The 16,891-nt window shown below is 36.0% G+C and overlaps 1 protein-coding gene across 2 annotated transcripts in view; it reads left to right on the top strand.

Moving 5' to 3' along the window:
* The window catches only part of LOC106875830 (WD repeat domain phosphoinositide-interacting protein 2), a 133,895-nt gene that overhangs the window by 68,493 nt on the left and 48,511 nt on the right, over nt 1-16,891 (top strand). For both annotated transcript variants that reach the window (XM_052969624.2, XM_089355094.1), the window contains exons 7-9: nt 494-601; nt 10,622-10,786; nt 15,015-15,122. In XM_052969624.2, coding sequence (XP_052825584.1) covers nt 494-601; nt 10,622-10,786; nt 15,015-15,122 — 381 coding nt within the window. The remainder of the gene's footprint in view (nt 1-493; nt 602-10,621; nt 10,787-15,014; nt 15,123-16,891) is intronic.

Genomic DNA, 16,891 nt, shown 5'->3' with positions numbered 1-16,891 from the left:
TATGTATGTATATATATATATATATATATATATATATATATATACACACACACATATGTATATACATATATATATATATATATATATATATATATATACACACACACATATGTATATACATGTATATATATATATATATATATATACACACACACATATGTATATACATGTATATTATATTAATCATGTTAATGGAGTTATTAATGAGAGCTTCAACTGATCATATCAATAGGGTATTAAAGTGCCAGGAAAAGGGCTAATAGTTTATAATCCAAGGAAGAACTTCTATAGAACTCTGTGGTGCTGACTTCATATCAGTTCATGAGAGTAGCTTGAGAAATGATAAACTTCATCAACCTGATTTGTGCCCTTAGTTACATTTTGTGAGGTCAATATTTTGTGTTCCTGCTACTCAATAACTTACGGCATCATTCATTCAATGACAACAATAATTGTTTGTTTTTCTTTTTATCTTTCAATTTCTTTTTTCAAGGTGTGTCACTATTTATTCCTTGGCATTCAGCCCAGATTCTTTGTTTTTGGCTGCTTCTAGTAATACTGAAACAGTCCATGTATTCAAATTAGAAACTATGAAAGACAAGTAAGTTGGTGTTTTTTTTTGTTTGTTTTGTTTTTTAACATTTGCATATGAAATTAAAAGAATATTATTTTAATTCTCTCTTTTTAACTACATTTGTTAACTCTGAAATAGGAAAATATACTTTTTAAGGAAATATTTATTTATTTACACTTTTGAATAATCGGTCTTGATCTAGTAATGCATAAAAACAATGAACACATAAGACATGATTTATGAGACTAATCCTTTTCACCTATCATCTTAAAATTAATTACTGTAAGCAATTAACTGAAGGTAGTCCCCCTCCTTGTCCAGGTCACAGAATTTGGAATTGTACAGTACAAAGTCTTTGAATTGTGTCCATGAGCAAAGAATTAATGCTTTCTCTCCCTATTTACCTAACTGATAACAGGTTGATAAAGCACCTGACATGAAATATATCAAATTTTGAAATGTATCTCCTCCATCTAATTCACATAAATATGAAATAATTAGAACAAACAGTAAAATATACCGTCCACATCAAATTATGTTGTATCATCATCATCACTACCATCATCATTATTTTAGCGCCCACTTTTTCATGTTAGCATGAATCAGACAATTCTTTGAGGCAGATTTTCTATGGCCAGATACTTTTCCAGTCACCAGCTCTCACTTGTTTCCAAGTAAGTTAATATTTTCCTATGTCCAGGTAGGTTTTCACAGAAGATTGGAAACAAATGACACCATTTGTATGATAGTGACACTTATTTACAACTATCATTTGATGTCAAAGAAACCCAAACACACAAATGCACATGTTTCTTTTAGTTTCAGTCAACCAAATCCACTCATTAAGCTTTGGTTGGTCTTGAGCTATAGTAGAAGACACTTGCCCAAGGTACCACACAGTGAGACTGAAATCAAAGGGATTTGTTTGGGATGCAGATGTTTCGTCCAACATATCACGCAGTGGGACTAAATTCAAAACCATTTGATTGAGAAATAAATGTCTTAACCACACAGCTCTGCCTGTACCTACATGTTCCCCATGTAGAAGTAAAATGACTGGGTGGACATAATGTTGATAAGTCTAGAGCCCAGATCTACTGCAGATGTTATTAGGTGCTGAGAATAAGTACCAGTTCATCTGAGAGTATAACCTGTTATAGACTGATATTCTTTCTAGAGGAATACCACCTGCTTATCGCCATGAAATCAGTGTTAAAGTATCAATCTTTCAGAATCTGTTGAAATTTCTGAAACTATATTATCTTTTCTATTACCATATTTCTGCTGAAATACAGTGCTTTTATTTCATTTAATTTTGAAAGTAATGAAGAATTCTGTAAAATAACTTTGTCTTTATTAACCAGGAGCATAAATTAACATAAAATTTTCAAGTTTTAATACTTGAATCAGGAAAATTTGTATCATTGAATTAGGGGTGTCTTAGGTATCAAAAGGGTCAATATTTTTTTTTAAATATATCCTATACAACTACACGTTCTAAAACAATATATTGTGTTGAGTCAAAAGTTTTACAATATTTTGGTAATGTATATGCTTTATTCATGAAGTTACAACAAAAGCAGCTTAGCATTCAAAGTAAGGGACTCCACCTTGAACCATCTGAAGCCACCTTTCTGCCAGTTCTTTGGTCCCATTCTGATACCAGTTCTTGCCCTTTGAAGTGAAGAACTCCTTCAGTGAAGCTTCCTCTTGGTTGATGAAGCATCAGAGAGCAGGAAGTGAGCTGTAGATCAAAACAAGTAATAATCCAAGGGAACTATGACCAGACTATGTATTGGGTTGTGGCATCAGTCCATTTTCCTCAAGTTCCTGGAGTTTATTCTGGGTCGTTCAAGCAGTATGAGGTCTTGCGTTGTCTTGCTGCAGAAGAGCTTGCGTTCTGTTAACCATTGTCAAGTATTTCTGCCACACAATAAGCATACATCCATGAGATACCAAGCTCACCTAATACTCTCGAGTGCTATTTGCTGGATTTGCCTCTGCAGTTTGGAGCACAGCCTCAAAATCCAGTTTTAGGCCTATCTGATCTTACTTTTATTATTGAGGTTCTTGGAAATCAAGCAAAATTTCTTCAACCTTCTAGTTACTGTACTGTGATTAACTGCACCTTTTGCACAACAAATGTTTTTGGTTGCTTCCAAGGCATTATGACCCAGTTCAAATTTGTAAAGCATAAGTCTCCAAATTAGATTATGCTGCATGTTCATCTGTGCGGCTTTCAAATCGCATGGAGTGAAACAATGCACAATATGTCAACACACCAACTACTATGATACTACTTCCTCAATTGGTACCTTCCATGGCTTGAGCTGCTTCAGTCATTTGATATACATGCCACAATCAAGCACATATACAAATACTGTGAAACTTTTTGACTTGCCTCAATACATTGCAGTTATAGGTGGTTGTGGTCTCATGTGGTGAAACCATCTAATGACGACTCTGTTCGGAAGGCTGGAATAGATGTCATTCGATGAAGGAACACTGTACAATAAATTCATAGAACCAAGCTGTAACTTTTAAATGCTTTTACTCCGGGTCACAAATATATAAAAGTTGAATAATCATGGAAAGTGTTTACAAGTGAAGGCCATGTTCAGCTCCTGTGTATTCTGCATGATAGTTGCAGTTAGCTGTTGCATGCATTATGTAAGAGCTAACGAGGTCACATCCTCACACACTGCTGTCGCGATGACAGAGAGAAAGGGCTAAGTGCTGGAACTTTAGTTACATGTTGTGCCATCTAGTGGCAAGCTATTTAGGCAGCTACTTTCAGGGGAGGTAACTATGCCTAAACAATCTTAAACTGGATTGAAGCATCGTTGAACTTGTGGATTGACCAGAAGTATTTTTCCTACTATCCCTGTGCTATATATATATCTATTCAACTCGAGCTGATGTGAGCCAATAAAGAAGCCTCCATATGATCATTTGACTTACTAGAACATCAGTCAAATCCACCTACTATCTTTAAAAAAGTACAAAACAATATGTCAATAAAAAAGATTAGTTGGTAATGGTTGGAATAAACATTAAATTGATGTCAATGTAAAAAATAAATTCAAAGGTTATGATTCTATGTAAACACTTACAACCATACCAACAGTCATAACTAAACAATTCTAAACACTCACCTAAACAGACCCTGAATTCCAGCAAAACATAACACCGAAAGTTCTCTGTACCACTATTATTTTCTTGTTAAAGTTTCATCTCCAATAACATTCTTTTCATACATAGTACAACAACATGTAACTAAGCAAAATCCAACCACAAACAGTGCACTTTCTAACATCACAGGCAGCATACAAACAATGCACCTTGCAATGTCACAAGCTGTGCATAAACAATGTGCCTCTCAAGGGGCTGCACACAAACTATGCACCTTGCAATATCATGAGTTGCACTCAAACAGTGCATCTTTCAACATCATACGTCATGCATAAACTGTGCATCTTGCAGCAAATTGTATACAGTGTACTTTGCAACCTCATATCCTGTACACAGACAATATGCACTTCTAACATCCCAGGCTGCACAAACCACTAAACCTGCAAACCATCTACACAATAAGACAAAAATATTCAAACTGAAAGATAATCTAGAGACACAATTTGTTGCTGCAGCAAGTTCCTACCAACATGATTTCTGCCACTACATGAATCACCCAAAAAAACACCTATATATAACATAACTTAACATAAAAAGCATTTTAACAAACACCCACAAAACAAGGGAGGAGGTAGGTTGCTCTTTCAGGATATATAATAACTGTCCAGTAGGAGGCTGATGTGAGGCCAAAGGAGACATCTATGAAGCTACAGTAACATTTAGACCTGCCATCCACATTACCAGCAATGTACCATCCAACAGCAATATTAGCACTGGAGGCAATGACAGTAGCAGATTAACCAGCTCTAACACCAGTACAAAGCCAGAGATGATGACTAGTCCAAGACCAGTGACACAGAGGAAGTAACCAACAACCCCAGTATCACCACCACAGACAATGAACAAACCATTATTGTTGACACTGATAGAGTGACTGGCCCCACACCATATGTTATCACTAGTACAATCACCACAACTAGAGATGATGTACAGTCCAGGCCAGTAACACAGAGGTGGTAACTGGCGACCCCAGTACCACCATCATAGACGATGATAAAACAATTATCATCAACACTGATGGAATGACCAGTCCCACACTATATGATACCACCAGCCGAACCCACACTAGAACTGGCAGCATTAATGATAACTACGGCAATAACACCACCAGAACAATGCACCATAATGACAACGTTAGCAACGGTGTTACCAACAGCATTCCTAGGCTAGAGCCTACTGGAGATATACCAGGAGTGCGAATATAGCCACCTCCCAAGTTTGTAAATATATCAGATCAGCCAGTACATCTTTCAAACAACACTTCTGCAACCACCAGTCATCCTTCAGAGTCTCAGAAAGACGTTTTGTCATGTCCCTAGCCAGCCATCTGTGTAACCTCAAAGATCAAGGGACTCCATGTGATATCAGGTGGAAAATCATAGAACATCCAGGCCCATATATTAATGGGAGTGGCCATTGCAAAATCTACATTGTGGAGAGAACCAAAATTCTTAAGGATTATGCTAAGCATCGTGTGTTCAATAAGCATAAAGAAATTTTCTCAAAATGTGTCCATTTCAAGCACTACCTACTGGTAAATTGGATCTCCCCATTTGCTGGTTATGCTATTACGTGACTGTAAAGTTTTTTTAATCCTCAGATCCAAGGGAGATAAACCGTTGTCATTAATGTTTTTATTTGTTAGCCATTAAACCTTGTTATCCTAGCATTTCCTCATGTCTGTGAGGTAGAAAGTTAAATTTTGTCTTTGTATAGAGTCTGATGAGCTGTCCACAAGACTGTAGCTTTCATGGGTATGAAACCATTGGTAACTCTATGACCAGAATTTAACTTTTTATTTTAATATATATATATATATATATATATATATATATATATATATATATATATAATTGACGATTCTCTGCCCTGTATATCTATATCTATATATATATATATATATATATATATATATATATTGAAAAAAAAGGCGTCAGAATTTTGGAATAACTTCTTTCATTTATTTTATACATATATTAGCGCTTTCATTTGTCTTTCGAACTTGTCAAATATAATTCTGTGGAAATACAGTGATCTTGCTTATTTATATAAAAACAGGTGTTTTGGGGGGTTTTGTTTATAACAGAACATTGTTTTGTTTTTTTATTTTTTGGGGGGTGAGGCTTTGGAGACAATGGAAGATGTATAAGCAGATAGAGAGATAGATAGATAGACAGATAGAGAGATGGATGTGGTAAAAGTGTGAGAGAAGGGCAATTGTATTGAATATATATGTATATATAGATACATATACACACACACAGTAATCCCTCGACTATTATGGGTGTTACACTCCAAAACCCCCACAATAGGTGAAAAAAATTCAGCAAAGTAGAAACAGTACTGTACTGTATATTTTTTAAATTTTTATAATTTATATATATCTTTTCTTATAAATGCAAAACAATACCAAAGAGGAATTAACGTAAGCTTAAATGATAAACTGTGATAGGTGAACTGCGATATGCTAAGCGATTACTGTTTATCATCATCATCATCTTCATTTAACATCTGCTTTCCATGCTGGCATGAGTTGGATGGTTTGACTGAGGACTGGCAAGCCAGGAGGCTGCACCAGGCTCCAATCTGATCTAGCAAGGTTTCTATAGCTGGATGCCCTTCCTAACACCAACCACTCCAAGAGTGTAGTGGGTGCTTTTTATGTGCTACCAGCATGGGCCAGTCAGGCATTACGGGAATCGACCATGATTGAATGGTGCTTTTTATGTGCCTCCAGCATGGGAGCCAGTCAGGTGTCACTGGCATCAACCATTCTCAAATGCTGCTTTTTACATGCCACCAGCATGAGTGCCAGTCAAGCAGCACAGTCATCGGCCATGACTATGATTTCGCTTGACTCAACAGGTCTTCTCAAGCACAGCATATTGTCCAACAATTGAAGGGTACATTTAAATGGGGCAGTTATATGACACTGGTATCAACCACAATCTTACTTGACTTGCCAGGTCTGATTGCTTCCCAAAGCACTATTACACTTCTCCTGTTAATGAAGTGTCCACTTGCTTCATGCTTTTGCAAATGTATGAGGTGAAAGATCCCTTACTTGAAAAATAGGTAAGGGTTAGAGACAGGAAGTGTATCCAGCTGTAAAACACTGCTTTGATAATAAGTGTCTGTCAAACTCATACTAGCAAGGTAAAATGGACATAAAACAAATGAATATATATATATATATATATATATATATATATATATATATATATATATATATATATATATATATATATATATATTATCATGCTTAGAAGCAGTGCACATAACCAAATTTTCTGATTCATGTCCAGTAAAACAAATAACTCCAAATCCATTTTAGAGTATTTGTGTAATTGAAGTAATGACTGGCTAGCTTGTAAAAGCTTCACACTTGGTGGTAGTGTCAATTGGGAGCTCCATCAGATACGACTGCCAAGCCAAGACTGAGCATGGCAGCAAGCTGCACACAGGCGCATGCACAACAAACACATCAGTATTGCCAATAGCTGCATGCCAATAGCTGCATGCACAGTTTCCCTGCATCTCAAGTGCTTTGGAGACCTTCCTTTTGAGATTACCCTCATGTGTGTGTGTATATATATATATACAGAGTGTGGTGACTAAACTGTTGTGTAAATTACGCAAAATTGAAAATAACACTGTCATCTCATTTTAACAGATATATTTACCAAAATTACATAAAAATATGTTGAAATACAAAAGAGTAATTTATTCAATAAAATCACCATTAGCTTCAACCACAGCCTCCAGATGACTTCAGAATCTCCTGCAACTCTTCTGGACGGACTCCTTGTTTAAGTTATTGAATGCTGCCATAATCCTTGCCTTTAGTTCATCTTTGGTATTACTAGGAGTTTTGTTGGTGTCTTGCTCAACTGCACCCCACACATAATAATCAGGGGGGTTGCAGTCTGGGGAGTTAGGTGGCTAGATATTAGAGGTGATGTGGTCACAGAAATTGTCTGACAGCCATGACAAGGTTCTCCTGCTTGTGTGGCATGATGCAGAGTCCTGTTGCGAGATACAAGGTCTTCCAGCAGTCACCCTCTTGACCCAGAGTAGCGCTACCTCCTCCAGGCACTTGATGTAGGCCACCATGTTGAATTTGAGGCCATGTGGTAAGATGAATAGAGGCATAACTTTGCCATCACTAGTGATCACTTCAAACACCAGGATGTTGACTGGATGTTTGATTTGTATCACTCTTGGTACATGTACTCAGATTGACACCCAAACACCCTGAAATGTTCATATTGGAGTTTCTGGTGCAAATGCCAAACAGTACAGCATATCATTTCCAAATTTCTATCAGTGTGAATTGTGTCATGGTGCTCTTTTTGTCACAGACGGTGCCCAACTGACTCTACTATAGTGTGTAGTTGACAAAATCAAAAACAAACAATGCGTACACACAAAAGTAAAAATATAAAATGGTGACAGTTTATACATTGCACCCTATATATATATATATATATATATATATATATATATATATATATATATATATATATATTCAGATATGAATTACAAGCAGTGTGAGTGTTGTAAACATTATTTAACACATATAGACAATGTATGTGCTTTGCTTTTTGCTGGTCAGCTGCAATTTGACTCGAGCAAGATTATTCTCTCATACCACCAGGTGTTAGAACACCTAAAAGTCATAGTCATAGACAAGTGAGACAACTCACACCAAGTCCCATTCAGGCACAATGGACATTGATGCAGCCATTTTACAGAGTAATCTCCACTGTATCAAATTGCAGCCAAACATCAAACAAAGCACATACATAGTATACATGGCAGTGCTATCGAAAAGCGCAACCCTTTAGAGATAAGCTCTACAGGCATGGCTCGAGAGACATGGGGCCGACCTGCTGAGATGTGGTCAGAGCGACGAAACCATTCTGCACGAACTTGTACAATGTCCAACCATTTCTGACCTGTGGGCCTATGTCGAACAACTGCTATCGTGTGTGGGATGAGTCAGTTTATCAACTGAGTCTATCGTGAATATTGTCGCGCCTCCTTTTTTGAAACGGGAAGGAAGAGCCATTTTCATCGTACTTGTGGCTATGGTAAAAGAATGTGTATGGTGGACGTATCTGAAAAGTCTAGAGACAAACGCTTTCCTCTCTGGTCAATCTCTCATCAACTTCTAAGTATCACTCGAAGAGGAAGGTGAGAGTAGAGAGGGAATGTTTCAAAAAAAGATGGGTGCAAAAAAAGCAAGGATGGCACATGTGAATGACGAAGCCACCTTGAGCATAATCCTATGAACCCAATAAAGAATGGATAAAAGCGAGTCACTTACTGTAATGCGTTTTTTTGCATGACATTATTGGCCAAGGTTACCGTGGTCTTTTCCGTAAGCTTTTCTTTCCACGGATAAACCTAATCTGTTTCCCCTTTTTACACTATGACATTTCTGTGATACATAATCCCTATTGATCGACCTTTTTTTGTTTTTTTTTTTAACGATCCCTTTTGATTGAATTTCTACTCCCCCTTTTCCTTTTTTTTTTCCTTCTCTTCCAAAAAGAAAAGCTCTACTTTGTATTTTGTCCTGTCTGTGTTCAGCCCTGTGTGGCCAATAAAGAAACATAATTCATACTTGAATTTATGCTTATATACACATTGTTCAGGCATACCAGCTGATGGTTTTTGCATCATATAGTCATGGACAGGCTATCCAATTTTCCCACAATCTGATTCAGATACATGATGTTGATAAGTCACAAAAATAGCAAAACATCAATGTCCATTACTCCTAAATAAGACTTGGGGTGAGTTGCCTTGCCTGTCTATGACTGTGACTTTCAGGTGTTTTAACACCTGGCACTTTGAGAGAGTATTTATGTATTCTCCACTGCATCAAATTGCAGCCGACTGGCAAACAAGCAAAGCATATACATTGTGTATTTGATAATATGCATGCATGCATGCATACATACATACATACATACATACATGTGTGTGTGTGTGTGTGTGTGTGTGTGCTTACCATCTTTGTTTTCCGTCTTCTTTTCCATGCTGACATAAGGTAGATTAGTTTTTTGATGAGAACAACTTTTGTAGTCACCTTTCAGAACATGCAGGGACATGATGTACCTATTCTAGTGCCAGGATACCCATGGTATTACATACAAACTTAACAATTACATGTACAGGCCAATATTATAACTAAAAAGAAATTCTGTTAAAATATTCCAAAAGTTTAGTTTGTAGAATATATTCTTATAGAGAGTCATACTGATATTTGTGTGTACATGTTCATGTGTCAAAGAAAGACATGTGAACATATATGCGTAAGTACATACGCACCTAATGTAGCAACCATGTCAGCATGAATGTCCTTGAGGACTAAACACTTTTTCTGCAGGTGCTTGATAACACTATGATGCCAAATTTTGTCCATTTTCAAGAGAAGTCGCTATTAGTTACTTTTGAAATCCTCTTTGAACAGTCAGATGTCAGTTTATCTGGAAAGAAACAATGCAGTTATTAATAAGTAGAGCTAAAAATTAATGCATGCAAAATTTCACATCTCTAACATCATTCCATAGTTGGCCTATGAACTTTTCAGCCTACCCTCATATATACATACGTCTCTACTTAGTTCTATGGTTCAAATACACATACATATGTCACTAGCCAGTTCGTGTTGTCTAAATTCCAGTGAGGTTGCTTTGTTTCTTGATCGGAGGCCATTTTTTCTATATTAGGAAAATCCGAAGAATTTAAGCAGTCATGCATGTGTGGGGTTTTTAAAAATTTTTGTTTAAATGTACATATGTCATTAAGCTCACAGTATTTTATTTGATTTTATGTAACTTACAGACCGCCTGAAGACAGCCAAGGTTGGATGGGCTATTTTGGTCAAGCCCTTAAAACCTCAGCCAATTACTTGCCTACCCAGGTATCAGAGATGTTTAACCAGGGTCGGTCATTTGCTACTGCCCGCTTGCCCACAACTGGTCTTAAAAATGTCTGCGCTTTAACAGTGTAAGTACATATTGTTTCCTTTATTTTATACTTTTCTCTCTGCAAGCAGACCCCTTACTGGCAAATACATCAACTTTGCTTTAAATCTTGTTTAGCAAAAAAAAAAAAATGTTTAACTAGTACTTTTCGTGACTTTTATATACCTAATTAATAAGTAGCTTTTTCCATTATAGTATAGACTAGCAGAGATACCCAGCCTTGCTCGGGATTAAAATGGCATAGATTTTTATTGCTTTACTTGTTTCAGTCATGTAACTGTAGCCATGGTGGAGCACTGTCGTTGGTCGAAGAAATCAACCACAGGATTTATTCTTTGTAAGCCTAGTACTCATTCTGTCAGTGTCTTTTACAGGAATGTAAACAGAGCAACATCAGCTGCCAAGGAATGGTGGGGGTACAAACACAAGACACAGGCACACACATACACAAATATATGCATATATACGACAGTCTTCTTTCAGTTTCCGAGTACGAAATCCACTCACAAGATTTTGTTCAGCCTGAGGCTATAGTAAGCATATATATATATATGCTTTCGGTGCGAATGGCTTTATTACACAGTGCCGTATTTTACAATCCTGTAAATAATAATAATGGTATTTTTGTATAAGCTTAAAGCTTATGCCGTTCACCATGCAATGACTAACGAAAATAGTGTAATAACGGAGCATATAAGCCCTCGACAGAAAAAAGAGGGCTTTCCTATCCGCATGGGATGCGAATCCACATCCCTTTGTTAACATGACTGTGTGTGTTACCTTCACACACGGATAGGAAAGCCTTGTTTTTTCTGTCGAGTGCTTATATGCCTCGTTATTAGACTATTTTCCTTAGTCATTGCACGGTGAACCCCATAAAGTTTAAGCTTATATAAAAAAATACCATTATTATTATTATTTACATGATTGTAAAATATGGCGTCGTATAACAAAACCATTTGCACCGAAAGCATATATATATATATATATATATATATATATATATATATATGTATATATAATTCGAAAACATGAACAGTTTCGTAACATTGTTTACAAAATAATAGCTGATCGTTTGCGAAATTATTATTTACATGATTGTAAAATACGGTGTTGTACAACAAAACCATTTGCACCGAAAGCTCACGCACGCACGCGTACGCGCGCGCGCACACACACACACACACACACACACACACACACACTTCAAAAACATGAACAGTTTTGTAACATTGTTTACGAAATAATAGCTAATCATTTGCAAAGGGTCGTATCTACAGTGAACACTTAGGATTTTTGCTCTGGTAACTTCTGCTCTCTCCCATGTTCATGCACTACCAGCTATATGTCGCTATGAGTCTCCCTCTGTTTACACTGTCGCTAGAAGGGGACTTAACTCATGCTCCGATTTGAAAATTGTTAGAATTTATGGTTTAAAATTATTTTTAATACAAAAATTCACATCTTAGGAAGCAATAAAAAAAATAATAAATGGCCGATTCCTGGCATTTTCGACCATGAGGAATCCATTGGTGCGACTCCCAGCTTGCTATCTTGTAAGATGTGGATTTCTATAGATGCAACACACACGCACACACTGAGCTATACTATAGGTATAGATTATCCAAATTCTGCCAAGGTCAACTTTGCCTTTCATCCTTTCGGGGTTGGTAAATTAAATACCAGTTGAGTACTGGGGTCAATGTAATCGACTGCCCCCACCAAAAAAAATTTCAGGCCTTGTGCTTATAGTAAAAAGTATTAGCAGCATTTTGTCCGTCTTTACAGTCAGATTTGCCTTTCATCCTTTCAAGGTCAATAAAATAGTACCAGTTGAAGACTGGGGTCAATGTAATTGACTCATCCCCTCCCCTGAAATTACTGGCCTTGTGCCAAAATTTGAAACCATTGTTATTATTATTATTATCACAATAACTTACCAGACAAAATTCTTAGTGACATTTCATGGTTTCATGTCGTTACATTCTGAATTCATATTCACTGAGGTTAACTTAGCTTTTCATCCTTTCAAGGTTGATAAAATAAGTATCAGTTGAGCACTGGGATCGATGTAATCAACTAGCCACCCCCTCCCCTAAAAAATAAAATCAGGCCTTGTTCCTATAGTAAAAAGGATTATTATTATTATTTAAAATAACTCAGTTTTCTGTTACCATTGGAACATCATAGAAAGAATTTGTCACCAGAAATAAATTTTGGTGTGGAATAGATAATTGAAGTAATTTTCTTCATTCCCTTGATATTCTTCCACACTGCAGCTAATGAAACTTTCACCATTTACTGCATGCTTCACATATTTACAAGGCTGAACTATATCTGTTCATTGTATTTATTTTTAACTAAATAGTCATACTGTGACCTCTTCAGTGACTCTTTACTCCACATGTCAGCTCTTATTCTACTTAGTCCATTTTGACTAAGCAGAACAAGAGGAGACATGTAGGATAAAGAGTCACTAAATAGCCATGATTATTGAGGATTAGGTATTTTGGCCCAGGATACAGTGCAGTGTTGGTAATGAGATACAAACTCAGGATCATTCAGCTTTTATTACCTCAACTATTTACCTTATTTATATTGTTTCTGTTATTGTGTCTCTCCCACATGAAACGGAAAATGTTTTCAAAACTTAAAATGGATGTAATATATAGGAGATAAATATTCCCAAAGACAGAGTGTCTGTCTGATTCACATAGCATTTCCTGATTTTCTTGTACCTTTACCAACAGCTGCATAAATTTACAACCAAAGTCTTGCAGTGATTTGAACTCTAGCCATACGAGTGGTTAGTTTAGTACTATATCTGCCATGCCATTTCACTTTTACTTCTTTGAAAATAACTGGTGTGTCTGTGTGGTTGAGAAGCTTACTTCCCAGGCCAACCAATGCTTTGCAAATTGATTTGGTAGATGGAAACAGGATGAAGTCCTCTGTGTGTGTGTGTGTGTGTGCATGCCTTTTTCTTGACATTACATGATGGATACAAACAAGCATACAAATGAAGTTATTTGTTATACAAATGAAGTTATTTGTTTCCAGTCTTCTTTGAAATACATGTCTGGCTATTGAGATATATTACCTTGCTTGCCAGCAAGTGAAGGTTGGCAAAATGAAGAACATCCTGTCATAGAAAATTTGTCTCAATGAGTTCCATCTGACTCATGCAAGCATGGAAAAGTGGACATTAAATGATGATGATGGTGGTGACAGTAGCAATGACATAATTGTCAAAATTTTTTTTCTGTCATGTACTACTAAATGTTAAGTTGAGATAATCTTAAGTACTGAGTCTAAAAGAATTTTTTAAAAATAATAGTGTACAACTACAAACATACTTATTGAAGTTGTTTAAATTGATATGGGAACAGAACATGCCAAGAAAATTTAGGAAAACAAATTCTTTAGAATTAGCCTCATAATATACACTGGTCTGAGTGAAATTTTTTGAGGTAGACTAGCAGTTGCCTATACCTACAAATTTCTCTTTTATGTGCTACAAATGTTTATCCATGGGAAAGGTTACTGACTTGGACCGATACAAGTTGACACCAGTGTCATTGCAGATGATGTCATCAGGATGCAAAGCACCAGAAAAGACACTACAAAGCATCTTACCTGACCCTCTTACTGTTCCACCAATCAGCAACACTGGATTGGTACTTTTTATTCACCGACAAAAATGAGCTAGGTGCGATTTAAACCCAGATCACAAAGAATTAGAACAAATTTCATGAGACATTCTACACAATGATCCAACAACTTGACAAATTCACCAAAGAAAGTACAGAAAGGCTGTTGGTCTGCCTTGATAAATTCCATCCGACTCATATGAGCATAGAAAAGTGGATGTTAAAACAATGATGATGCATCAGGAATACTTAATTCCTTATAGCTCACTTCAAATCTTCAAGTAGACGTTAAAACCTGGAGTTGTTCCCCAGTTGAATGTACGTAATTAAATTAGATTTTACCCTTTATCATTCAGATTACTCTGTCAAATGTAATGTTCATTTATTCACATTGTTTTCAATTAATTATGCGTTATCTCATGGCTTTGAAATTTTGATGATGTGATTGTTTATTTTTAGAACAATATTGTAGGGCATCAGTAAGAAGCCTGATCTGGTTGGTTTGAACATAAAACAGGTAAAATATTTAGGTTGGATATGGCCGGCTTAAATGCTAAAGGGTTAAAATTAGATTTTATCAGTTAATTTTGTTCTTTACAGAATCCAGAATGTTTTACATTTATTGGTAGCATCACAAGATGGTTACCTGTATGTCTTTAACATCGATCCCAAAGAAGGGGGAGAGTGTGTACTGCTGCGCCAACATAGGTAAGTATTTTGAATAACTATTGATATACAGGTCTATACTTTGAGAAGCTGTTTTCATAGCATTTTAAGGAATGCTACTTTTGTTTTTGTTAGCAACATTGAACATAATTTGAGGTATTATTCAGAACATCTGTTATAAAAGAAAAAAAATTTTCTGTATTTAGATCCAAGCTCATTTAAAGCAAGTAACTTATATAAGATATTCTGATATGACAAGATTTTTCTTTGAGTAAGCCAGATTGTTTAAAAGCATATTGACTTCTCAAGATATATTTGAATCCAGGTTCATTTAACCCTTTTGGTACCAACCCACCCGAGACTTTGTTTCTATAGTACAAGCTTCCTGTTTAGAAGTGATCTAGATTAAAACATCCAGTCAGAAGTTTCATGCTAATTTATGTTCCAAATACCAGATGAATAATTATTTTAAAAATTAATTGAAATAAAAGTAATGTAGTTAAACAAAAATATAACACAAAGGTTAAAGAAATCTAAATGGAAACCTTCCATCGAAATTTTATGTTCATGTATGTTCCAAACACCAGTTTAATAATGACAGTCATTATTTTAAAAGTCAATTGAAACAAAGGCAATGTATTTCTACAGAAACACAGTAACAAAAGGGTTAATCCTTTTGATACTAACTCACCTCAGATTGCCCTTCGTTCTATGATACAAATTACCTGTTTTAAAGTGATTTAAATTAAAACCTCCCTTCAAAATTTCATGCTAATGCATGTTCTAAACAACAGCTTAATAATGACTGTCATTTCACTTCATTCGTCATCAGTTGAAATTAAGACAGTGTATCTCAGCAGGAATATGGTAACTAAAGAGTTACAGCAAGAAACTTATATAAGATATTCTGATATGACAAAACAATGTTTAAAAGTATGCTGACTTCTCAAGATGAGTTTAATAATTATTTCCCTTCCTCATTGACTCATTCAGTTAATGAAGGTTTGATATTTGACTTAAACCCAAGTAACTGTGGAATGATTATTTCCTGAGCAGTATACTGAAATGTCCTCTTGTTTCTTTTTGTTAATAGCTGCTTCACTTTAGAAAGATTAAAAAATTTTCTTAGGTCTTCTGAGTAAACAATCATGTACATATGAAACATTTTTAGCAAGGAATCTATAGAAGTTGAGTGGTTTTGTGAACATAGCAGTACATACCTCCTTATGTACTGACACTTAACATCTCTTCTCTGGCCCTTTTCTATTTTCCTTCACCTTCCCTCCAAAGATTCACCAGTGACCATGCCTCCATCCATGTTCACCATTCACTCACAGCTTCCACCAATCCTAATCTCTAACTGTATACCATATGCCTTTCACTCTCGCCCACATTTACCCATCCACCCTTCCCACCCCTCATTCCTTAATCTCTCTTATATTCACCTTTTTGTACTTTGGAAATATGCTCTAAGACTAACCTTATCACCAGCATCTTTTGACCCTTGCCACCTGTGGTAAGCATGCATCTTCTCTGTAGCAAGACACATATCCTGTCCCACTATCATACTTTAGCCTCTCAACACCTGTTACAAAGTCACCTCCTTCAACTGCCACTCAGTTGAAAGGGTTTCTCTTGAGAATTGCTTGGCAACCTTACTAGTACTGGTATTAGTAAAAAAAAAAACTACCCAGTGTACTCTGTAAAGTGGTTGGAATTAGGAAGGCTCTCTAGCCATAGAAACCATGCCAAAACAGACACTGACACTCAACAGATCCTCCAGCTCATTGGATCCTGTCAAACTGTCCAGC

The sequence above is a fragment of the Octopus bimaculoides genome, chromosome 7, assembly GCF_046866305.1.
Source record: "Octopus bimaculoides isolate indiv1 chromosome 7, ASM4686630v1, whole genome shotgun sequence".
NCBI classification, from domain to species: Eukaryota; Metazoa; Mollusca; class Cephalopoda; order Octopoda; family Octopodidae; genus Octopus; species Octopus bimaculoides.
The sequence above is the reverse complement of the archived record's forward strand: the minus strand, read 5'-3'. Positions and strand labels throughout refer to the sequence as shown.